General features: G+C 36.1%; 2 protein-coding genes across 3 annotated transcripts in view; one reads left to right on the top strand and one right to left on the bottom strand.

Moving 5' to 3' along the window:
* The window catches only part of ETFDH (electron transfer flavoprotein dehydrogenase), a 30,504-nt gene extending 20,447 nt beyond the window's left edge, over positions 1–10,057 (top strand). Inside the window, exons 8-13 of the mRNA XM_047717799.1 lie at positions 624–764; positions 2,003–2,146; positions 5,405–5,573; positions 7,895–8,077; positions 8,480–8,701; positions 9,724–10,057. Of these exons, the coding sequence (XP_047573755.1) occupies positions 624–764; positions 2,003–2,146; positions 5,405–5,573; positions 7,895–8,077; positions 8,480–8,701; positions 9,724–9,887 (1,023 nt within the window). The 3' untranslated portion in view covers positions 9,888–10,057. The remainder of the gene's footprint in view (positions 1–623; positions 765–2,002; positions 2,147–5,404; positions 5,574–7,894; positions 8,078–8,479; positions 8,702–9,723) is intronic.
* A 532-nt stretch (positions 10,058–10,589) lies between these two features.
* On the bottom strand, positions 10,590–23,040 carry PPID (peptidylprolyl isomerase D). Of its 2 annotated transcripts, XM_047717801.1 has the most exons (10): positions 22,846–23,040; positions 21,486–21,626; positions 19,639–19,745; positions 17,557–17,745; positions 16,538–16,660; positions 16,288–16,394; positions 14,284–14,425; positions 11,768–11,854; positions 11,633–11,675; positions 10,590–10,862 (listed from the first exon to the last, which is right to left on the bottom strand). In XM_047717801.1, the coding sequence occupies exons 1-10, from the start codon at positions 22,928–22,930 to the stop codon at positions 10,774–10,776; spliced, it is 1,113 nt and encodes a 370-aa protein (XP_047573757.1). In that variant the 5' UTR covers positions 22,931–23,040; the 3' UTR covers positions 10,590–10,773. The 2 variants fall into 2 exon arrangements, with proteins under 2 accessions (XP_047573757.1, XP_047573756.1); XM_047717800.1 differs by having other exon boundaries at positions 10,590–11,675.
* Between the last annotated feature and the right edge of the window lie 1,889 nt (positions 23,041–24,929).

Genomic DNA, 24,929 nt, shown 5'->3' with positions numbered 1-24,929 from the left:
TCAGTGGGGAGCCTGTTTCTCCTTCTGCCTCTGCCTGCTGTTCTGCCTGCTTGTGCTCTCTCTCTCCATCAAATAAATAAAATCTTAAAAAAAAAAAAAAAGAAAAAAACCTTACCATTCCGAAAATAGATGAACAATTTTTTTCAGCTGGGAAAAGGGGAGTGCAGGGGAGCATAAGCTATCTTACTGAAGAATGACATATATACTTGAAAGCAGCAGATCTTAAGGGTACAGCTTAATTAATTTTTACAAGGTGAGCATATCCATGGAACCTCCAGCTAAATCAAGATCTAGAACATTACCAGCACCCCAGAAGTTTTCCTCATCTCTTCAGTGGTGTTCCCTATAATCACATGAAAGTCTTAACCATTTTGAAAATCTAATCATTTTCTAGAAGAAAATTCTTAAAGAGTTCATAGCTTTTCTGACCGATTTTTTAGTCCAATTCATGATGCTGCTGTTCAATACATTTTCTTTGATATGTGAATTACATTTTTTGTGTTTCTCTTATTGTAGTTTTTCCCTTGAAATTTTCATAGCTAAGACATAAAAACCTGGCAAATTTGATATATTGTGGGTGGTAGAAAAAATTTAAATAATACTCTAGGTCTTCTTTTTTTAAGTTATGGATTATTGATGAAAAGAAGTGGAAACCAGGGAGAGTGGATCACACTGTTGGCTGGCCCTTGGACAGACATACTTATGGAGGCTCCTTCCTCTACCATTTAAATGAAGGTGAACCCCTGGTAGCCCTTGGTTTTGTGGTAAGTTACACACCCATTATGGAAAACTCTACTGTTGGAGTCCTTGGATCATCAGTGTTATAAAATCTGGAGCATGTAAAATGCTTTTCATTTAAAGGTCACTTTCTCATCTTGTCAGTAGGTAAAGTGCTTGTGGTTATCACAGGCATTGGTCTATAGCTTTAAACACACATTCCTTTTGTGATAGTAGCTACTAAATGCCAGACACTATGCCCTCTGCTTCATGGAGAGGTCTAAGTTTTGTAAGATTCCTTTGAAGTATGTATACCCTTATTTTACGGACGGGACGCTGAAGTCCAAACAAGTTATACAGCTTCCCCAATTACACCCATTAAATGACAGACGCAGGATTCACATCTGAGTTTGTGTGACTTCCAAGCCCAATTTCCACTATGGCATGCTGTCACAAAAAATGAGATCAGCACTGGGTTTGAATCTATAACTTGTTAAAAAATGTAAGCATTTTCTCCCTTTTTAACCATTTGTATCTTTGCAGTAAATTACGTCTTGAACATTGCAAGGAATGGAAAAATAAGGGTTTCTGCACCTTACATTACAGTTGGGGGCAGCTTTATGATTTAATGTCATAATTAGACTTGTATATGACACATTATTAAATTTTTGCATTATTGGTGTTTTTTGACACCCAGCCAAGTGTTCAGTTTCTCATCTTTGTATAATTATTCCAGTGACTTAATTTTTTCAAAGCCAAAAAGTTTGGTTATCAATTTCAGCATTTTGATAATGCCTCATAAAATGTAACTTCTATTTCTTGTCCTCTTTTTTCTAAGTATGATTACATTCTCTTTCTTCACTTTTGCCTCAGTAGTACGACATATAGCTTATTAGTTGATTACTAGAGTGAGTACTGATTAATGAAAAATAATTACAACTCCTTTTGTAGGAACATAATGTTAGACACTTACCTATAAATATTTTTCTAATTTGGGCTTTTATTTACAGAGCACAATGATTTATTAATATGCTCTAAATTTTTAAAGTTTGACCAATTATAAACACATGGTATCCTTTTGTTTACCCTTTCTCTTCCAAACAGATTTTATTCAGTTATTTATTTAAGTTTGGGTTACTGCATCTGTTTCTCCAAGTACTTTGAATACAACAAATTTAATGTACATGTTTTCTCATAAATATTGATCACGTTTTAGCTTGATATAATTTGAAATAAAAATATCTAATTGTATAAATTTACCAAATTTAAATATAAAAATTTTAAGGTTGGTCTAGACTACCAGAATCCATATTTGAGTCCATTTAGAGAGTTCCAAAGGTGGAAACACCATCCCAGCATTCAGCCAACATTGGAGGGTGGAAAAAGGATTGCATATGGAGCCAGAGCCCTGAATGAAGGTGGCTTTCAGGTAACTCGTCCAACTTTCTGTTTCTTATTTCTGCCTTACAAAGTAAACATTGAAAATATAATGTAATAAATTTAGATAAAGAATAGAAAATTATGTCTCAGGAAGAAACTTTAAGCAAGACATCTAGTGTTTATAAGACTGTGTCATACCATAGTTAAATTACACTACAAATTTAGTTTTAAGAATATATTGATTTCTTGAGATAAATTTATAGACTTTTTGTTGGTTGGTTGGCTTTTATCCAGAAAATTAAAACTATATGATCCAAAGATATTTTCCTTTATTCCTTAGCTGCCAGGAAACAAAGATTTAGTTTCCAACAAAGATAATTAATTTATCCCAACAACCAATTAACATCCATGCCTTTTGGGTGGCCTCTGTCAAGCTTTTGCCCTTGATTGTCTATTTTAGTGTATGTTCTTAGTAGATCTTATGAAATGTTAATGTAGCATTATATGTTAATTAATTGAATTTAAATTTTAAAAAAGAATCCAGTATATAATTCAACATACAGAAAAAAGAACAAGAAACTGGTAACTCAAGTCTACAAAGAACTTTATAGTCATTAAAAATATGGGTACATCTACAGATTTTGACATGGAAAAGATGTCAAAGCTATGACATTAAGTAAAAATAAAAAGAAAAACAGGCTATAAAACAGCATGGTTATAAAAAAATGTTAATGTATTAAGTATATATAGACAATGAGATAAAAACCTACATAGCTATGATAAAAGCTGTTAGTACTATTGTAAAAATATTAGGTAAGATGATCTAAAAAATTAGCTCTAAAATTTATACGAAGTGACTTAAAGGAACTTACTTATCTTCCCTGGTCTTTATTTTATAGATGATCCTTTCTGTCTCTAATAACCTAGGAAAATCAAACCATTTTCTAGATTGGATTGGATTTTTTTTTTTTTGGCAATCCTGTTGTAAAAGTAACAGATTATAGAATATTAGGGAGGAGGGAAGTTAACCTTTAAAGTGAAGTTCCAAATACTTTATTATTACTATAACAATAATTTATAAAGTCAGGTAAAATCATAGCTAAAATTATAAATGTAATCATTAGAAATTTAAAATAACAGTATCCCTAAATTCTATTGCTATTAGATTACTTCTCAGGAGGTGGTTTTGTTTCTAGAGTAGTAATTCATTTGCAACAAATATTTATTAAATTGCATAACTGTGTTCAAGCCCATTCAGCTCTTTTTCACAGTCTCTATAATACCTGTCAGTCTAATTCTGCTCTTTTTAATGTATAGTGTGCAGTTTCCAGTATATTCAATAGGATATACAGATTTGTATTTAAAAACATCTGCCTTGTGTGTTTCAACATGTCAGATGATTTTTTAGAATGGTGGGAAGAGTTGACCACACACATATACATATACACACACTCACATTTTACTTAAATTTTCTGCTTCAATTAGTCAGATTCAGAAATTTATTTCTAGTAAGTTTTTAAAGAACCATAAGCAAGAATTTGGAACATTTGGTTTTGTTTATTTTTAGCTAACAAATATGACTTATTTCCCTTTAATTTTTAAAATTATACTTACTTTATAATTGGAAGTTTATACCTCTTAATCCACTTTACATATTTTACAATCCTCCCCCTCCCCTCTGGCAGCCATCAGTTCTCTATAAATGAGGTGGTTGCTATAATATGTGACTTTTTCTTTCGTTTTTTCTTTCTTTTTTTCAGTCTGTACCAAAACTTACCTTTTCTGGAGGGTTTCTAGTTATTTGTGGTTTAATGTGGTTTCCAATTATTTGTGCATTTCTCAGTGCAACTTTTCCTAAGTCCATAGTTCCTTAACAAGATACCCAGCTGCCACTAACACTGCCCCTATAGGATAGGGCAGGATATAGGGTAGGATACTCCCAGGATGTAAAAATAATGCAAAATGCATTTTGCTTGGTCCATAAGATTTTTATTCATAGGATTTATGCACCAGTTTGGAAGAACTTGTACTAACAATCCATGCCCTTTTATTAAACTTCACAGTCTTCTGGTTCTTGAGTCAAACCTAGTGTTAGCAAGGCCACAGCCCTATTTTAGGAAAGTGTTGTCATTATCCAAATTCCTATTATTTCTCTTCGGTTAGTAATATTCCAGAAAGCCCTCCCCCCTCTTATCTATTCTGTGATCCTGATTTCACACACTTTTATCTAGGTAGTTCTGATATTGAATTCAGTCTGAGAACCATAATCATAAATTCATTCCCAACATCTACCATGAAAGGACTTGAACTCTGACCCATCTTATACCAGGGTTCTTTCTGCCCTCCAGCTTTGCTTCTCACCGCCTCTCCCTCAGGGTTAGAATTATGTCATTAATGGGAGCTATGGACACAGATCCCTCACTGCTCATGCAGCTGAGGCACTGGTTTCCCTGTTTATCCTCCTTCCCTCTGAGCCCCTTTCAGCACCATCAGCCAAATTCTTACCACCCACCACTTTCTCAGCAAAGACTGTGGCTTACTTTAGGAAGCACGTAAAGAAAAAAAACTACAGAAGGAAGAAAGAAAACTCTGCATTGGCTTTCTCTTATTTTGCTTTTCAAACTATATATTAGAGTATCTTTTCCCAGGCAAACAATCTAATTTAGTCACTACATTGTAGGGTATATATAAGCTTTTACTGGCTAACCCAAAAAAATACCACCACCTCTTATTACATTGTTTTTCATGAGAAATATATACTGAGGTCCAAACAATGGTCTTAAAAGTTATTTTGGAAATTCAGCTTATTCTTAAGTTAATTAAAATATATTCTTTAAGGAAGTAGCTAATTGTAATGATGCCATGGTGAGAACCTTCTGTAAATCATGTGTTACTGAGAATGCATGTAAAAGCAGATTACAATTTAGATAATAGGTGTTTAGGTTTAGGGAGTATTTTTAGACATGGATATTTGAATAATAACATTTTAATTTTAAATTTGTTTAGGTTTAGGGAGTATTTTTAGACATGGATATTTAAATAATAACATTTTAATGTGTTAATGCCCTGGTCCTAAATCTGTCTCATGTAGGTAAGAAGGGGGGGAAGAAGAGAAGAGGAAAAAGTCTTAGAAAAATAGTAATAGTTCTAATCCTCATTCTTAGGAAAGGAGGAAGACACTGCCTTTGCTCTGATTTTTTCCTTCACATTTTTCCCTACAACCTTAGAAGACTTTAAGAGACTATAATTTGTAGTAGTATTCCGTTTGTTTAAGCTAAAAATGCACTTGGAATGTTTCTTTCCTCAGTCTATACCAAAACTCACCTTTCCTGGTGGCTTACTAATTGGTTGTAGTCCCGGTTTCATGAATGTTCCCAAGATCAAAGGTACCCATACAGCAATGAAAAGTGGAATTTTGGCAGCAGAATCTATTTTTAATCAACTAACTAATGAAAGTCTCCAGTCGAAGACAATAGGTAAGAACTTCTTATTTAAAGCATTGAAAATTGTCAGGTTCTTCATTGAAATACTTAAAAAGAAGCTATTTAAACATATACTTAGTATATAGAGGATGAAAATAAATACAATGAAAATCTTGAGGTCTTCTTTATGCATAGTTCAGTTGATATTAAAAGATCTTTCCCTTTTCACAAAGCACTCAGGTGTGTGCTGTGCAAAGAAAACTATAGGACCTAATGTCAGTAATTAGATTTTTATAGCAATGTTCTGTTTTATTCACCATCAAAAGTAGAATAGTACCAGTGATGTCCCACCTACTTAGAAATGATTTCAAGTTTGGGGCACCTGACAGGCTCAGTTGGTAGGTCATGTGGCTCTTGATCTCGGAGTCATGAGTTTGGGCCCCCATGTTGGGTATAGAGATTGCTTAAATAAACAAATTTTTTTTAAAAATTTGTAAAAAGCAATCATTTCAAGTTTGACAGTACTTTGTTACATTTTTTATGTCTCATATACTCACTAAGATACTCATACATACTGATGTATCTTCAGTCTGAAAACAGAACAGCTTTGCAGACTGCAGGATCCAGCATTACCTTTTCCTTTGCAGGCTTTGCAAGCACAGGCAAAGACGTGATCCTTCTGCTCTGGTGGAGAGTAAGAGCTAACACCTCTGACTCCATAAACCCTTAATCTATGAAGACCCTTTAGTAATTCTGTTTTTCTCTAAATAAAAGCCTAAGTTTTCTCAGTCCTCTGATTTCATCTCTTTTTACTCTCCATTCCAGCCACACTGGCTTCTTTACTACAAAGACCATTTCCTGGTCTTTACTCACAGATGACTCCCTCATTCCCTTCACCTTTGCTCAAATACCACTCTCTCATGGTGGCCTTATATGGACCATACCAGTTAATCTGCAACGCACACAGAATACTCCCACCCCTCCCCGTCCCCCAGTTTTGTTTCATTTTTCTAGCGTATTTTCCCCCTGTTGGCATATAATTTACTTATCAACTTTGTCTCCTGCCTCTTGGATAAACTCCCAAGAGAGCAGAGACTTTGTTCACCATGAATCCCAAGTCCCTGGCACACAGTAGCAACTCAGTAGATTTTTGATAAATAAACCTAATTACCTAGAATTCCAAATAACAAATGTTCTTCCAGGTAGAAGTATGAAACTTGATTATGCCTTCAAATTTCTTTGTAGAAATGGAGGCATAGGGTGTGGGAGAGGAGGGCGATAGGTAGAGCATGGAAAAGGCAGGAGGCCACTTCATGGAGAACAGAATAGGTAAGACGGAATGTACTTGTTGAGTCGTGGAACTTTATTTTCTCATTTTCTTGCAAAGTAGCTTTCCTTGTTGGGACCACAAGCTGTACTTGCACCTCATGTACACAGAATAGCAGCACATAGACAAGTACTGGAGCAAGTAGGTCACCAAAGACCAGAGGATTAAAGCCTTGAGGGAAAGGGAATGGAACAGGAAACAATGACTGGAACGTGTATAGCCACCACAGAGTTTGTGAGAAGAACCAGTTTGCCCCATTAAATATTAAATGCATGCACTGTTTCGGTATTGTTATAAATTTCCTAGGACTGCCACGACAAAGTACCACAAACTGGGCAGCATAAAACAGCAGAAATTTATCCTAAAAACAACAACAGAAATTTATCCTGAGTTCTGTAGACTAACAGTTCAAAATTAAGGTGTTTATAGGACGTTACTCTCTTCTGTCTTTAGTCTTCTTGCCCTCCCAGCTTTCTGATAGCCCCCAGACATTCCTTGGCCTGTGGCAGAGTAACTCTGATCTCTTGCTTCCGTCTTCTCCTCTCTCCTCTGTGTATCTCATAAAGACACCAGTTGGTGGATTAAGGAAGGACCCACCATAATCTAGTATGACCTCATCTAATTACCACGACAGTGACCCTCTTCTGACCCATCTTGAGATAACTGGGGGTTAGGACTTGAAGATAATCTCTTTGCAGGACATAGTTCAACCTGTAACAGGCAGAAGTGTTTCATTTAATCAATTATAAAAACTCACTTTTATGGGTAGAATGAACTCTAAGTAACCTTTTCAGGTTCGCTGAATTTTAATACTGAATTTAAGAAATCAAATACCTTACCATCTATTAACATATATCAAATGGCTGTCTTTTTGGAAGATGCCAACATTTGTACATGGAAGATTCTTCAAGCGTGGGGTCTTATACGACCACTTGTTTAAATTTATTTAAGATTCACTCATCAGATATCTCAGTAGTAAAATACCTTGATAATAAAGTATTTTATACTCCTTAAGGTAATTTGATACATTTCATGTTTTTAATAAAAGGACTTCATGTAACTGAGTATGAAGACAATATAAAGAAATCATGGATGTGGAAAGAGCTATATACGGTTAGAAATATAAGACCATCCTGCCATGGAGTACTGGGAGTATATGGTGGGATGATTTACACTGGAGTCTTTTACTGGATATTTAGAGGAATGGAGCCATGGACTCTAAAACATAAAGGTAATTCCAACATATTTGAGTATGAATATCATAATTATTAACTACTCATGCTACTCATGAATGGGGGTGCCTGGCTGACTCATTCAGTACAGCATGCAGCTCTTTATCTCGGGGTCATGAGTTCTAGCCTCATGTTGAGGGTAGAGTTTACTTAAAAAAATTGTTTTATTTTTTTTTTTTAATCTCATGAATAGGATCCACTAATTAATAAAGTGAATTTAATGTTTCAAACTTGTTTTATTAGAGAAATAATAAATTCAGTATCTTTAATCATGTATCATTAAGAGACTAAAGTCCTACTTCTTTGGCATAATGTTTTCATGTTTTCATAAAAATGTTTAAGAAAGTACTTTTACATTAGGATCCTATTTTTATTCAAAATCTTACTCAAAACTGTTCAAGGTTCAGACTCTGATCAGCTCAAGCCAGCCAAGGACTGCACACCTATCGAGTATCCAAAACCCGATGGACAGATCAGTTTTGACCTTTTGTCATCTGTGGCTCTGAGTGGTACTAATCATGAACATGACCAGCCAGCACATTTAACCTTAAAGGACGACAGTGTTCCTGTAAATAGAAATCTGTCAATATATGATGGACCAGAGCAGCGATTCTGCCCTGCAGGTCAGTATTGTGATTTCCATCCATTCCTAAAAAACACGTATTTGTTTAAACCATGTTGGAAACATGCTTCCATTATTTTAAGAAATTTCTCCTTCCATTGTATGAAAATTGTAAATGACCCCCTACATCCAGCTTCCATTAGAAAACTCATTTTTATGGTTTTTACTCTAGCAATGCTAAAATAATAGGGAATTTTTGGTAAGCCTAATTCAGTTGACCTTTCTCAAAGCATTTTTTGGGGTGCCTGGGTAACTCGTCAGGTAAGTGGCTGATTCTTGATCTCAGTTCAGGTCTTGATCTCTGGGTCGTAAGTTTAAAAAAAAAAAAAGCCTTTCCCTATCCTACTTCAGACTAAGGATTATGGAACACCAAATACCTCTTTCCATGTTTACATGACTTAAATCATTTCTCATGTCTGCTCTTACACAAATACTAAAATATTAGGGTATAGCCACATTCAGCTCAAAAAATGGTCCCAGACATTAAATTCATCATGAATACTGTATCCTTTAAAGTAAACTTTCAACTAGAATTATAACAGGAACTAGATCTCAAATGATATGGTAGAATAGTATGCAGATATATGAAAATCAGTATATTCTGCAGGGACTAGATTTAGAATGTAAACTCTGAGGGCAGGGACCTTGACTTTTGACATCTTAAAATCATCTGAACTTACACTGGTTTGTAAAGTCTTTGAGGGGTAAGGATTGGATCTAATTTGTCTTTTCAGTTGTAACACACATAAAATTGGAACTCAAAAATTGCTAAATGTTGTTCCCTTGTTTAATAGGACTAACTCAGCCAAATACTGATGTACCTTCTGCTTTTATCCATATTTAATTTACACTAATAGCAATAGCACACACCAAGATCTTCATAATATTCTTTGTGGGTAGACATTCAGAAAACAAACCTTCAAGGTTTCTGTAGCTACGTTTCCAGGACTTCAGTTTCTACTTTTGAATTTTAAAAGTTAAAATAGTTAGGTACTTCACAATATTATTTATTTTTCCTTGCAGGAGTTTATGAATTTGTACCTTTGGAACAAGGTGATGGATTTCGGTTACAGATAAATGCTCAGAACTGCGTGCACTGTAAAACATGTGATATTAAAGACCCAAGTCAAAATATTAACTGGGTGGTACCCGAAGGTGGTGGAGGACCTGCTTACAATGGAATGTAAACTGCAACTGATTGCATTTGCAGGCACATTTGATAGTTTCTTTAAAATGTATGACAAGCTAACTTTAAAGTTTAGAAGTCAACAGCTGTCAAAATATTTTACTGCGTATTACTGATCAGAATGTTCATAAAATTATCAATGAAATAAAAATTTTATACTTATACCTAAAATTGTCCCATAAAAAATTATGACTATTCCTCCTACATAAAACTTTACAAATGAGATACCTTTACCTCTACAATTACTCAAAGATTCAGTACCAATAGCAAATACACTACTACCCTTTAATGTAGATTTGACTTATCAAATATAAATATAGAGTCTAGACCATTGGTTAGCATCCAGCCCACCACTTTTCTCATGAATAGCTTTACTGGAACACAGTGATGCCCAATGGTTTACATGGTCTGTGGCTACAACTGCAGAAATGAGTAGTTGTGACAGATGATAATGGTTCACAAAGCCTAAAATATCTGGCCTTCTGGAGAAAGTTTACCGACCCCTAAGTATCTACTGTACATAGGTACAAAACACCAGCAAAACCAACTACATAGAAATACACCAAAGAATTGAGGGAAACAGTATATAAACAAGCTTTAATCTGTTTACTCAGCAAGATGTGTTTTTAGGAGCTTAGAGCTGGACACCATTATTCTTTGTGATTAATGCAGACAGCCATTTTTAAAAAAAAATCAAACCTCATTGTATTTTGTAACACAGTTTTATTAAGAGTAAGCTTTTTTCAGTATTCCTAAACTGTAAACAATAGAAAACTGAAGTATCAAAGGAAACACATCAGGGATCATATATAACAGACAAAAACCTTTAAATTTTCTTACTGCCTTTATACAATAATCAATGCATATTTAAGTAATACAATTTCTTACTAGGCAAACATTTTTGCATATGCTGCCTTCTCTTTATCTTTCTGTGCCTTTATCTTTTGTTTGACTTTCAGCAACTCTGCCTGGATAGCTGTAAAATAAATACATAATAGGCATTATTTCTCAAAACATCCAAAACATTAGGATGCTCAACAACTAATGTCTTAAATATGATAATTCTCCCCACTGATGCAACTCTTCTCTGTACAGTAACTGTGCTCAATTAACAGAATATTTTACTGACAAAACAATCACATAAACAAAAACCATGAAGCAATTTTAGAAGATTGTCAATTTGAGAGAAGTCTAAGTTATACGTAGATTTGCCTTCTCTCTCCCCATGAGAGAAGGCAATTAAGTGCCTGGCTTCTTTCACTTCAGCAGTGAGAGTCTGCAGATATATTTTAATATCTAGAGCTCGTATCACTATTTGTAGCAGGCATATTTGAAAAACAAACTAATCTGTGTCCTAACTTTGCAACGCTTTCCTAAAATATACATCCTGTAACTAGAAAACTTGTACTATGGCTTCATTCAGCTTACGGAATGGTCCCAGACATTAAATTCATGATAAATACTGTAGCTTTTAGCGCTGTACTTTCAGGTGGCATTACAGTAATAGGAACTGGCAGAAAAGTATTCGGGTATGTGAAAATCAGTATTCTGAAGAAAAACTAGAATGTAAGCTCTTTTGAGGGCAGGGAACCGGATTTGTTCACTGCAGTATGATCAGTGCCAGTAAGAGTCATTATGTAGTATCTGTTGAACAAATATCTCTAAGTGGCATAGAATACAGTGGTTCATAAAGATAAATTCTTAACAAGACAAAATGAACTTTTACCGTAAACACTGCCAACTTACCTTTATCTTCTGGTGCTATCTCCTGAGCTTTCTTAAGATCAGCCTTTAATTGAAAAAAACATTTAAAGAAATATTAGATATATGATTTATGAAGGTGGTCGTCTAAAAATATTAAAATGTAGAACAAAATTTTACCAGTGCTTGATCGTAGTCTTTTAATCCTTGCCATCCTTGAGCTCTACGGTACAATGCTTTGGTATTGGATGGGTCTATTTCAAGAGCCTACAAAAAATTGTAAAATTAGTATCTTTACCTAAATATCATTAAATATATGTACTAAATTTCAATTTATTGCCGGTCAACTCCAAATCAACCCTTCACTGCTCTGTGATAATGGAGCTAGATGGACCCTGTAAATTTCTCTCTGCCAGCAGGCACGTTACATTTTGTCGATAGAGGGCGCTAAAGGGACACAGACAAGAAAAACTATTTCTCTTCCACGTTGCAGTGCACTTCTCAAAGGCTCCAGCATTGAGCTTGGTCAACAGCACACAGCAGCTCACGACAGGCAACTTACCCAAGCACTACAACGGAGCCCCATAAGCATGGGAGCCAATGAACTTCTCTGCCACCTAGTAAATCACAGCCACTGCCTCCTCAGTAGACTTCTGGTTCTCAGCCTAGGGGCTGTCGAGAGGAGCCTCTTCTTGTGGGTTCCACCTAGCCTAGGGGAAGTGACTGCTCCATATATAGGAGATGTATGTATTTGCTTTCCCATATTCTTTAGAATTTTCTTCATTAGCCATTCCCTTCATTATTCTAATCCCCTCTTATTTTATATTAAAGTTTCTCTTTTCAAATAATTCTATAGTTTCTATCTCCTGATTAGGCCCTAAATGCTAAGAGAATACTATATTTTTTAAAGATTTATTTATTTATTTGACAGATATCACAAGTAGGCAGAGAGGCAGGCAGAGAGAGAGGAAGGGAAGCAGGCTCCCCGCTGAGCAGAGAGCCCGATGCGGGCCTTGATCCCAGGACCCTGGGATCATGTCCTAAGCTGAAGGCAGAGGCTTTTACCCACTGAGCCACCCAGGCACCCCTAAGAGAATACTATTATGAATAAAAAATTTGTTACACTCTTTTACTTGAAACCTACAGGGTTTTTTTAGGAGTGTGAGCAAAGTTGAACAGGTCTCTCCTTTGAAATAAACATTTTAGAAATAATTTTACTTCACATCTTCTAAAGGACAATACTAAGATTTTACTGAAAAAGGTGTATTATCTGGTTCACAAAGGTCAAAAATAAATCCAGAGTTGGGCCACATGGCTGATTCGGTCAGGAGACCGAATCTTGATCTCAGGGTCATGAGTTCAAGCCCCACGCTGGGTGTGGAGCCTACTTTAAAAAAAATGAAAGAGGGGCGCCTGGGTGGCTCAGTGGGTTAAGCCGCTGCCTTCCACTCAGGTCATGATCTCAGGGTCCTGGGATCGAGTCCCGCATCGGGCTCTCTGCTCAGCAGGGAGCCTGCTCCCTCCTCTCTCTCCGCCTGCCTCTCTCTCTACTTGTGATCTCTCTCTGTCAAATAAATAAATAAAATCTTTAAAAAAAAAAAAAAAAAATGAAAGAAATCCAGAGTGAAGACCCATCTTTTCCTTGGATAAGTTTTTTCCTCTGTTATATGCTCTCTTCTAAATGTATTTTTATCCCTTATTCTACCTATCCAACCAAATTAGGATCTTTTTTTTTTTTTAATTTTAAGTAATCTTGACACCCAACAAGGGGCTAGAACTTACAACTTCAAGATAGAAGAGTCGCATGGTCTACCAACTGAACCAGCTAAATGCCCCAGATCTTATTTTATTTCTACTTGCTCTGGGCATAGCTTAATGAGCAATATACATAAAAATTACTGGAGATGATCTTTCTAAATACATAGTTTAGTTTGGAAAATTTTTCAGCTGTGCAATAGGGAGAGTGTCATAATTGTTCTATTTAAGGAAGTAATGCTGCCACCTATGTAGTTTCATCAGTTAGTATTCCTGGATGTCCCCATAAAGACAGATGACCTCGGTGAGTTCCAGCAGTATCCATTCTCCTATGCAAGTCCTGATGACCCTAAATTAAAACATACTCCTTCATCAGCCAAATAAAAAGTTCCTTAAGAGTATGAGTCTTTTAATTAAAGCACCTAATCTCTATTAGGTGCTTAACATGTACCCAACACCTGTGCTAAATGGTTGACATATGTTATATAATCTTTGTAACAATCCTGTGAGGCAAGGGTTATTTTCATTTAAAATAAAGATGTTAAGACTCTAAAATTAGGACTTAACCAAGATCACAAAGTTAGTGACAGAAGTCAAGCAAAAACACCAAGTCTGACTGTCTCTGCAACCATATTCCAATGTCTTACACGCAACAGGTGCTCAGTATGTTCAATGAACAAAGGAGCTGATACATGTGCTCTGAGGAAAAGTATCTTCATAGATTATTAAGTTACATAATGTTATCAGCTAAATAAATGAATTAACAGGAAGAACTGAAGGTCCAAAATAATTAGAGATAATATGATTTTTAAATTATGCTTCATCAAGTCTCATTTGGTCCTCTGTAATAAAATATATTAATATACATAAAATTGCTTTTGTTCAAATTGATGTATCATAATTCCACTCCTTCAGAAAGTCTGACGTCAAAAGAGACTTACCTCCAAACAACTGTCGATTGCTCCCTGCCAATTTGACATCTTCAGTTTACAAGCACCAATATTCAGAACGCAGCTTAAAGCTATAGGTTGTAGCTTCGATCTATCTGCTTGCTCAATAACAGCCTTTGAACCTTCCACATACCTGGAGAATACATTAATAAAAGTAGTATATAATGCCACATACAACATACTCTGCTCCTTCAACTATGTCAAAAAGTGTTATGTCATTTCTGATATAAAAAACTCATCAAATGCTAATATTAATATTCTTAATAATCACAATCTTATTTTTCTTAAGAAGATAAATATTTCAGTTTTCACAAAGTGTTCAAAGAAAACAATTTAACAGCATTCTCCAAATCTAAAGATAATTATGCACTACTAACACTTTCCAATTTTTAAAGCTCAGGTCTCCATAATGTACTTTCCAACCTAAGTATGTTTGGGCCAAGGCTCTCACCTTAGGAGAGGGAACTGAATGAGGCAACTGGCTCTACCCACAGAAAAGGGTCCAGAAACGATGGGCACACCTGGCCCTCAGAATCTGGTTTCTAAACTCCATCCCCCTATAAACAGAACAGGGACTCCTTGGAGAAACTGCTAATACCAGATCTGGAAACAAAGTTAAGTAAAAGATGAAACTGAAACACCTTGTGCCAGAAAGCAAGCAAGTGCTCGCAGACTAAAAGGAACATGTCCAAAGGATATAGGAAAGGAGGCTTCCACTGGACAAATTTGGAACCCTTTGAACATCAAAGAGAATGATATAACAGGGTGAACTAAAAAAAAATCCACAGGTATATAATAATACTAAAAAGGAATAAGGAGGGCGCCTGGGTGGCTCAGTGGGTTGAAGCCTCTGCCTTCTGCTCAGGTCATGATCTCAGGGTCCTGGGATCGAGCCCCGCAACGGGTTCTCTGCTCATCAGGGAGCCTGCTTCCCCCCTCTCTCTGCCTGCCTCTCTGCCTACTTGTGATCTCTGTCAAATAAATAAATAAATAAAAATAAAAAGGAATAAGGGGAGGGAGGAGGCGCTTTTAAACATTAGAATGCAAGATAAGAACTGTAGAATAAATGATAAAATTAGAAAATCAGTTCTGCGACCAGTATAGTAATTGATTTAGGGAAGGATCTTCAATGATGCTAAAATCCACTGAATGAAAGGTTAGGAACTGGATATTCACACAGTCTCACAGGATCATCTCACAAAGTACTTATTATTTACAAAAGGGAAAAGGTAACTTTATGACACAAGTGTCTGGCTGACACCTCTTTAACCAAGAGCCAAAACTCAAAATATGCCAAACTGACATGTGCCTTCAGGATGTGGTATCACAGGAAATATTCACCACAGATTTAAGTCCTCTTGCCAAAATATTTAACAAACTAATCTTGAGGAAGTAATCAAATAAACAAACACAGATGGTATTCAATAAGACAACTGACTTAAGACTCCACAGATACCTATGAATAAAAAAACCTGATGTAGAGACTACTAAAGATAACAGACTAGAGACATAAAACCAAATGATATAATGGACTCTGGACCAAAAAAAAAAAAAAAAAATTGAAATAATTGGGAAAATTTGAATATGGATTACATATTAGATGATATATTATCGTATCAATGTTATTTTCAGGGTGTTTCAATTATATCAAGGTTATGTAGAAGCACTGTTTCTTAGGAATTACCTGCTCAACTACTTGGGGATAAAGTAACCTTTCAAAATGATTCTACAAAAACAAATATAGCAAGAGTTAAAAATTAGTGAAAAGAGGTAAAGGTATGGATGTATTCATATACGATTCTTTCAACTTTCCTGTATCTTCAAATTTTTCAAAATAAGAAGCTGGAGGAAACAAAAGAAATGAAACTATTTCAACACACCTGGTTATTATTTTGCAAAGCAATTTTGCCAAAAAGACAATAAACAACTCTGAATTTCAGTTTATAATTAAATTTACAAGCTCTTGGAATTAATTTATTAAAAATATTTTATTACCTTAAAACTTTTGTATATTTTTTAATGGCCATTTCCCAGTTCTGAGATTTGAAAAAAGTATTTCCAATATTTTTTACATCTTCAGCTATTAGTAAAATTTTATTTACCTGTATAAAAAAATACAAGTATGTTGCATTTTAGTAACTAATATGGTTTAATGCTAGGTTCTATCATTTAGATTGATATGAGTAGTTCAAAATTTTAGTACTAATTTTAATAATTAAAATAAGACTAATCTGAAAGTACTCACATCTTTTAAATCTATATCTGCATCCTCAGGGAAGTCTGGATGACTGTCACCAGAGCCATCTTTTGGGTATATCCCCCAATCATCCCCTTCCTTCAATTCTCCGCATTCTGCAATAACGCACAACTGTAAAAATAATCCTAAATTGTAGAGGTGTACTACCATATTAATGATATTAAAAACAAGCAATCTGGGCTTAAAATCTATACAGCTTTAAGTCATGCACAACACTGTCCAAATCACTTCTCAAATGAGACTGACAGAAGTCTCATCTATCTGCTCAAATTAGAAAAATGCCCTTTATATTGCCCTTTATGTACATTCCAAGTAATATTGACACTATTTTAGGAACGTGTTTTATAGCTATTCAGTTCAGTTTTCAAAGAAGTTGAAAATATTATCATTCTCTATGTAATTTTCTTTAGGTGAGGCATGTCCTTTCAATTCCACTATTCCTTTCACACATTGGTGACAGCCTACCTCCTGCAGGTATTTCAATTTCCAATTCCCCACTCACAGCCCTGCTAATTAGGTTAGGTAGTATGTGGCCACTGTGATTTCACATTTAGAACACAAGGTTCTTTAGAGTTACATAATCTCGTCTAAACCCTAAGTAATTTAAACAAGATGAGGAAACATGCCCAGAAAATTTAAATAACAAGATCAAGGCCAAACCATCAATTAAACAGCAGAGTCTGAAAAGGACTCTTGGTTTCCTGTCCTCTACCTACTACGTGTTTGTACAAACTGATTCAAAGTTTTGCAGGTATAGAAGAGTTAAGAAACCTACAAAAAAAAAATCACCAAAATTGAAGTGGGAATAATAAAAATGTCATTTAAACTACCCTAATCTTATCTTTCTCACTGTAGAAAAGCTCCAAGATAAAGTTGCAGGTCCAGGCTTCTGTGCCAAAAGTCATCCTAACATCTTCCCAGCTAATCATCATCTGATCCCTCTACTTACATCTCTTTAAGACAGTAATTAAGGTAATAAGTGTATTTCACTGAAACTTTTTACTTACTTTGGCAGGTTTTTCACCTTTCACTTCTACATTTTCCAGTATCCTTGCCACACCCATTCCTTTAATTACTTGGCCAAATACCACATGTTTCCCATCCAAGTGAGGAGTTGGGACTGTTGTGATAAAGAACTGAGAACCATTTGTATTGCAGCCTGCATTTGCCATGCTCAATAAACCTTCCTGATCATGCTGTAGAAATACAAATCAGAGCAAGAAAACCAAGGTTAGAGGTCCTGGTCTAAACTGTTCTGCTACTGACCATTCACATAAAACTATGACAAGCTATAATACCATTTAGAGCAAACAATGTAGTGTCTTTTTTTTTTATATAAACTGCAACTTTTAATTCACAAACACGGGGTACTTAATCATTTTTTAGACTTAAAAAAACCATGAAACCAAATAAAGGAACAGAAACAATTTAGATTTCCAAATTGGCCATTTTGAGAACATACTTATATCTCAACTTTAAAATGCTGCATTAAGGAATTGTAATGATTATACTTTGCCCTTTATGATGAATGTTCTCTTTTCTGAAAGGAACTCAATAGTCTTCCCATTTTTATGGGCCTACGTTATGATTCTTCCTTTACACATAATAAACTGGGAGCACTAATGGGGGATAGCAAATTTAGGCAGGACATTCATTAGGTACTTTCCTAATTTCAAAGGAATCCAAACATTATGGCTTTCATCCCAGGTGAATCTTCAGAGAACCATTCTTCAGAGAATGACCTAGAGAAACTGCTACATACATCTTGATATCAAATTTCTACTTGGCATCAATCTGTTCATAGGTGCTGTGAAACTAGATCTCTTCGTCTTTCCACTTTTATCCTTAGGCTTTCTAAATTATTCTTTGTTGGGTCATGCATTGTACTCTCATGTTAATCTTCCCACTGAAAATGCCTTATACCCTTGCAACCTAAAAAATTCAGTTTGCCTTTGCAGAAGGCAAAAACTATGTGTCTTTTCAATAGAACCCCCTTTCTTTTGATCAAAGCTAATCACATAATCTTAGTTTTCCCCCTTCAGAGGCAGCTTCCCTTTTTCCTTTCCAAAAGTTTGGTGCTTTCCCCACAGTATCAAAGAGAATATTAACTTCATTTCCTCAGCCTCCTATTGCCTTTGTCTTTATTACCTATGTCCCTCATTCAAACTGGAATCTATGTTTTAGTTCCTGTCTAACCAAGTCTTGGCCACCCTGCAAGGCCCAATTTCAGTACCCATTCCTCTTCAGTATGTTCCCTGATAATCTGGAATATATAAATCATATCTTTCTCCTATGGTATATACAGAGAGTCTCAATTTAGCATTTATTTACACATTATCATTCTCCAGTTATCCCATGTGTTTTAATCTTGCCTTCCCTGTAATATCATAAATTCCTTGTTATCAAGCTGTTCATTTCTGTAAGCTCCTTAGTGCCAGTGACAGTACTAAATACATAATAGCTGCAGTCAATAAATACTGTTGAAAAGACTGAAACATTTTCATTTCAAATTATCCCAATTACCTTGCACATATTCCTCATTTCCAAAGATATTACTTCACTTTTGTACTTACCTGTCCATTTTTATAACTTGAATGATGCAATATGCCTAATTACATCTTGAGACAATAAAGATAAGAAGGCACAGGCTCCATTAATGTCCTTTAGGAGCTTAGACATTAACCATATCCGCTATTTTGCAAATCCCCTGACATCCAGGATATTAGCGATGGTTTTGTTGTTCTTCAAATTCAAGCATAAAAATGCACAAATTACTATCCTTCTGATTATGAGAACATTTTTCCTGGAAACAATTTTGCCATATGGTGGCCACTCATAAAAACTCATTGGCTTTAATGCAGTATGTAAACCTGGATCACACTGACATGACCGCCGTATTTTTGCCAAATAAAATTAGTGGATGAAATTTTTGTATGTTAAAGAGCAAATTCACAAATACGATACCTTTTACAAGAAAAGAAGAATCTATGCACACCTGAGACATTTATTGGTATCTTAATCCAACCAGTATCCCAGACATATAACAACCTTTGTTATGAGCAATAAACATTCACTTTTGTCTACTTTACCTTATAATAGAAATTTTCATCTTCAAATTTTTCACCATAAATACTTTCTCCACCTGTCCCGTTTTGATTTGAGAAATCTCCACCCTGAATCATAAATTTCTTAATAACTACAAAAAAGGAAAATAACTATTGGCAACTAAAATATAGATGACTATAACAATGTTAACTAATGAACATGTGGTAAGTAAAAAACTTCCTAAAACATGACTCTAGTCCTATAACTCTCCTCTCTTTCCCCACCCACCCCCATAACTCCAAACTCTTAAAAGGCTTTTCATAGCCTGGATCCAAATTACTTTTACTGACTAATCACTCACTAATACTCCAAGAATTAGTTCAAATGGTACCTCTGCTATATAACTGTCACTGAGACTCTGAAGTTGGATCTCGTAATTTTTCTCCCACAATATCTTGACTCTGCCTCCACTTTGTAACATATATCATAATGATCTGTCTCTTCCAGGCAACATTGATTCCTCAAGTACAGCAACTGTTTTCCATTGTACATATGGCTAGACATGTATGACTCATTGATGTTGATTAAATAAGACCAATTTTTCCCAGTAGATTGTTATACCAAAATGGGAGTACCTCAGCAAGTATTATCACTTGGTGTCAAAGGTTCCCAAGACAGCCCTAATGTCCAGAAATTTCCTAGGATTCATGAGACTCAGCATTTGGTTGTATTACAGCAATAAAGTAAGGATACACAGCTAGTTGATAAAAGGAAAAGATACAAGAGTCTGGAGAAATCCATGTGCTTCCTTATACTCTCTCCCTCCCATGAAAGGTCAGAGAGTACATTCTTTCCCGAGCACAAAAAATGCTACAACATATGCACAATGTTGTTGTTGCCCAGGTAAACCCAAGGTTTTTCAGGGTGGATCATCCAGTTACTCTCCACCTAGAATGTACCAAAATTCCAGACTCCCAAAAGGAAAGCAGGTGTTCAGCATAAATCAAAGTGTTTGTACAAATAATCCAGACACAGTAAACCGTCTTTATGATTCAGGGAATGATTCCAGTGCCAAGTTCCTAACTCCAGCTAATGGCCAAACTGCAAGCAAACCTTTGCAAGGACAGCAGTCTCAGGCCTGCTGTGTCAACTCTTCTAAATACTATACTAGTATATTTTAGTACTTCATTAAACATGAATATAAATCAACAGTTTAAACATTTTAAAATCAATATTAGTTTTTTCTTAAGTTTCTTTTAATAAATGATCTACTCATGATTATACTTTAACTTATTCATTCATTAAACAAATATTTATTGAGTACCAACTCAGTAACGATACTACATGCTGAAGACAAGATGATGAAAAGATACAGTTCCTGAATTCAGAACCTACAGTCTATTAAGGGAAGCATCAAATAATCACTAAACAAAGGTATGATTACAAGGTGTGATAAGCATTACGAAACGTCATCTTTTAATTAAGTATCACACCAAGACACTGAATCTTTCATCAGCTACAAACATTCCCAAGCAATCCTGCAAAAGTGGTAGTTATAACTTTTTTGCCACCAGGCAGTCAAACTATCTAAAGTCTGCTTTTTTATCATGGCACACCCTTTTTTCCTCAATCTAAACCCAATGGAGTGAAGAGCTAGAGCACTGGTAAAGCTAGGTAGTCCGCTTCTCTTTAAGTAAGCCTTAGTACCCTCTCATAATTGCACTGTTCACAGTCCAACCTTTATGAAATTGAGCTGTTGTCTCAGATGTCAGAGCATTCTCCTGAAACTAACAGTCATTTTTAAGTTTCACTCTTTACTTCTCTTTACTTAGTATTTTCTTCCCTAATTGCTACAGATTTATAAGAATCAGATTAAAAAATTTACACATACTTCGATGGAAAGGGCATCCTTTGAAATGGAGAGGTTTCCCAGTGGTGGGTCCAATGCCTTTTTCTCCTGTACACAACGCACGAAAATTTTCTGCAGTTTTGGGTACAATATCTGCAAACAATTCTAAGACAATTCGACCAACTAAAAGAAAAAATGAAAACATAGCAGTATGTAAAACAAGCAACCAAATAAGCAAGTGACAAAAGGACAATTGGTAAAAGTACAGTGACTGAGATACCAAGTTCTCTTGTTTGGTCATTTTTCTAATATTCAAAATCAGTCTCACCTTAAGTGTCATGTAACTAGATGAATTTGAAACAATTATTTTTCTACATCTTAACAAAAGATCATAAATGCAAAGCCAGGAGATTAGCACCATATAAGGGACACCATGAAATGCAAATGGTTTTTAATTCTGAGTAATTTCTTCTCCTTGTACTCAGAAATTCCAACCACCAAGTAACCAATAGGAGAAAATCAAATATCCTTTGAGTGCTCGGTTTGGCTGAGTTTTGAGTATAGCTGTAGCTTTTGTGTTCTTTGCAACCTCCCTAACCTAGAGGCTGAAGCAAAAGACGAAAAAGTTCCCATTTCGGACAACTCCTAAGGCAGGTTAAAAATAAACCTCGCACTAATTTCAAAACAAAATAAATGTGTATATAAATGCATGTGTGTGTCCATAATCAGCCACGGGGTCTCTGAACCCTGCTGTGTCTGTTTGCATGCGTTCACACAGACCAGCTAACAATCCTAACCTGTTCTAGAACGAGTATTTCAGTCACAAAGCAATATGCTAATTCACAAGACCTCTGGAGCTCCCGAAGTGCTGACATAGCCTAGGCAACCACATCGCTACCCAGAGCTCATTTTCCCTAATGCCAAAACACAGAAAACGCTAATCTGACGGGACCTCTAAGTTAAAAATTGGTGATAAGAAAAATCAACGCGCAAAAGTCGCTTTAATTTACGAACACTGGCAACTGCTGACGTATCTCGCGTGGCATAGAGCACGGCGTGACTAGAACCTAACAAACGCGTATCAGTTTTCTTAATGTCCCACTGCAAACATAAAATAATCTTATTTTATGCCTGCCTGATCGTGCAAGGTGGCGAGGAGGTACAACCCAATCAGGAGAGACAAACATAAAGGCCGCCACAATCCCGAAACCAGAAATTTCCAGAAAGTTCCGTAGGACCGATGGCATTGGTACAAGGGCGCTGGCTCGACCCAGCCTCGGAAGCCTGGATTTGTTCCAGTAGTCATCTGTGCAGCGATCCCCTCTGCACCACGGAGCAGCCCCTGGCCCGAATCCCGGGAAGCTTCCTCGGGGCCATTCCGCAAGTATCAGTTTCCGCTCACCTCGCTCCCCTCCGATGTCCACGTCAAAGAAGACTCTGGGGTTACAGGGTTTGGAAGGCTTAGTTTTCGGGGACGGGTGCGACATTTCGAATTGCAGATGCGCTTGGGAGCGAAGTCAGAGAACCTCGCGGACCACCGGCAGCTCAACCCGAAAGCGCCTTTCTAAATGAGGATCTGTCGGCGGCGCTGAAGAGCCACTTCCGGCGTGAGGTCCGGAAGCCGCGCCCCGACTTCCGGCCCCGCCTCCAGACGGTATCTCTTCGTGCTTGAACCCCCGAGCGTTCTCCGCAGTTTTCTATCCGGCGCTTCCTCTGTTCCCGCGTGCTGAAGTTGCAGCCCCAGTCCTTTTTAGTCTTTTTGCATGTGCTTCATCATTTTGCTGTGATAGTGTAGAAGGGCTTTGGAGCCGGTCTTCTCCATTCCAGCTTCAGGTCTGCCACTAACGGGTGTGTGATTGCTTCTCTGACACACAATTTGTCTGGAAAATAGGAATAAAAATGCTTACCTTGGTGGGTGGTTTTGGGAATTAAAGATGCAAATTGCTAGCACAATGCCTAACACAACCGGGTGTTAGCTAATACATAGTGACCGTGTTATTGCTGCCATTTTGTTACAAGTTGCAAAAAAAAAAAAAAAAAAAAAAAAAAAAGAGTATAAGTAATAGAGGTTAGGCAAAGGTCCTAAGCCAAACATCCAGAAGGGAGAGTTTTGTTTCCTGATAAAACTGTATTATAGTCCACTTTTCCCTTCTGGGAATTTGTGTAAACATCTTCCCTATTTATGTGAACATAGACTCACCTCTGGATAAAGCCTAATTTTGGAAAGAAGTGGTATGTTCTTTAGCACTTGGTAATATTCTAATTGTTTATTCATTCATTTCGTCCATCTCCTCCCATTAGGATTAAACTCCACGAGGACAAGAATTTGGTTTTCTTCATTGCTTTATTCAGTGCACTAATAACAGTGACCAGCACATAGTGGGTGCTCAATAAATGAGGGTTTGTTTGGGGTTTTTTAGATTTATTTATTTATTTTAGAGAAAGAGTATGGGGTGGAGGAGCGGGGATGGATGAGGGAGGCAGAGTCTTGAGCAGACCCCTTGCTGAGCTGGGGGAGACGGTTTGCTGGATCAGGACCTTGAGATCATGACCTGAGACAAAACAGAGTCCAACATAACCAACTGCACCACCCAGGCGCCCCATAGGTGCTCAATAAATGTTTTTGAATGAGTGAGGAGTTACACAGAATGTTAATGGCTTTGAGAATTTTTATAAGAATGTTAATAAGAAATTTCATTTCCATGTGTGTTTATGTATAATTTGAGAAGATCATCAGCACTTCATGCTGATCCTTTCAAATTCCAGCACATTAAAATTAATGTAAAATGTTAATTCCTTATGAGTTGATGTCCTTGAATTCCATAGTGTTTATTCATTATGGTTCCCTGAGGATCTAGGTCAGTCCAGCATATCACCTCTGTGTCCTTTGATGAATAGGAGTTAAAATAAATTGCTCACTAATCCAGCCTCATTTCTGGGCTGCAAACTGGTAATTTACACTTTGTCTCACAAATATCAAATGATAAATTCACATTAAAAGTTTTTTTCTGCTCTACTAGCTTAAAATTAGCCTCTAGCATATTAAGTCCAAGAATTGTCACTTTTACACCATAACCTCCTAACCATTATTATTATTAGGAATATCATTGTTATTAACTAGGTAACATGGTTAAGCACTTCTGTGCCATCACGCTTCCAGGGCTCAAATTCAATCACTAATAGATACTAACTTGTGACTTTGGACAAGTTACTTAGCCTTTCTGTGCCTCAGTTTCCTCATCTGTAAACTAGGATAATGATATGTATCTCTTAAAATTTTTTTGTCTGTTTAATTTTTTTTTTTAAGTAAGCTCTATGTTCAGTGTGGGGCTTAAACTCCCAGCCCCAAGATCAAGTGTCACATGCTGCACTGACTGACACAGCCAGGTGCCTTATGAGGATTAGGTGAAGAATTATTTAGATGTTTTAGTATCAGAATTAGTAAATACTCAATAAGTACAAGCAATTATTCATCATAAGTAGCTA

The sequence above is a fragment of the Lutra lutra genome, chromosome 2 (genome assembly GCF_902655055.1).
Source record: "Lutra lutra chromosome 2, mLutLut1.2, whole genome shotgun sequence".
Lineage (NCBI taxonomy): Eukaryota > Metazoa > Chordata > Mammalia > Carnivora > Mustelidae > Lutra > Lutra lutra.
Note: the sequence above shows the minus strand (reverse complement) of the source record. Positions and strands in the feature narration are given on the sequence as shown.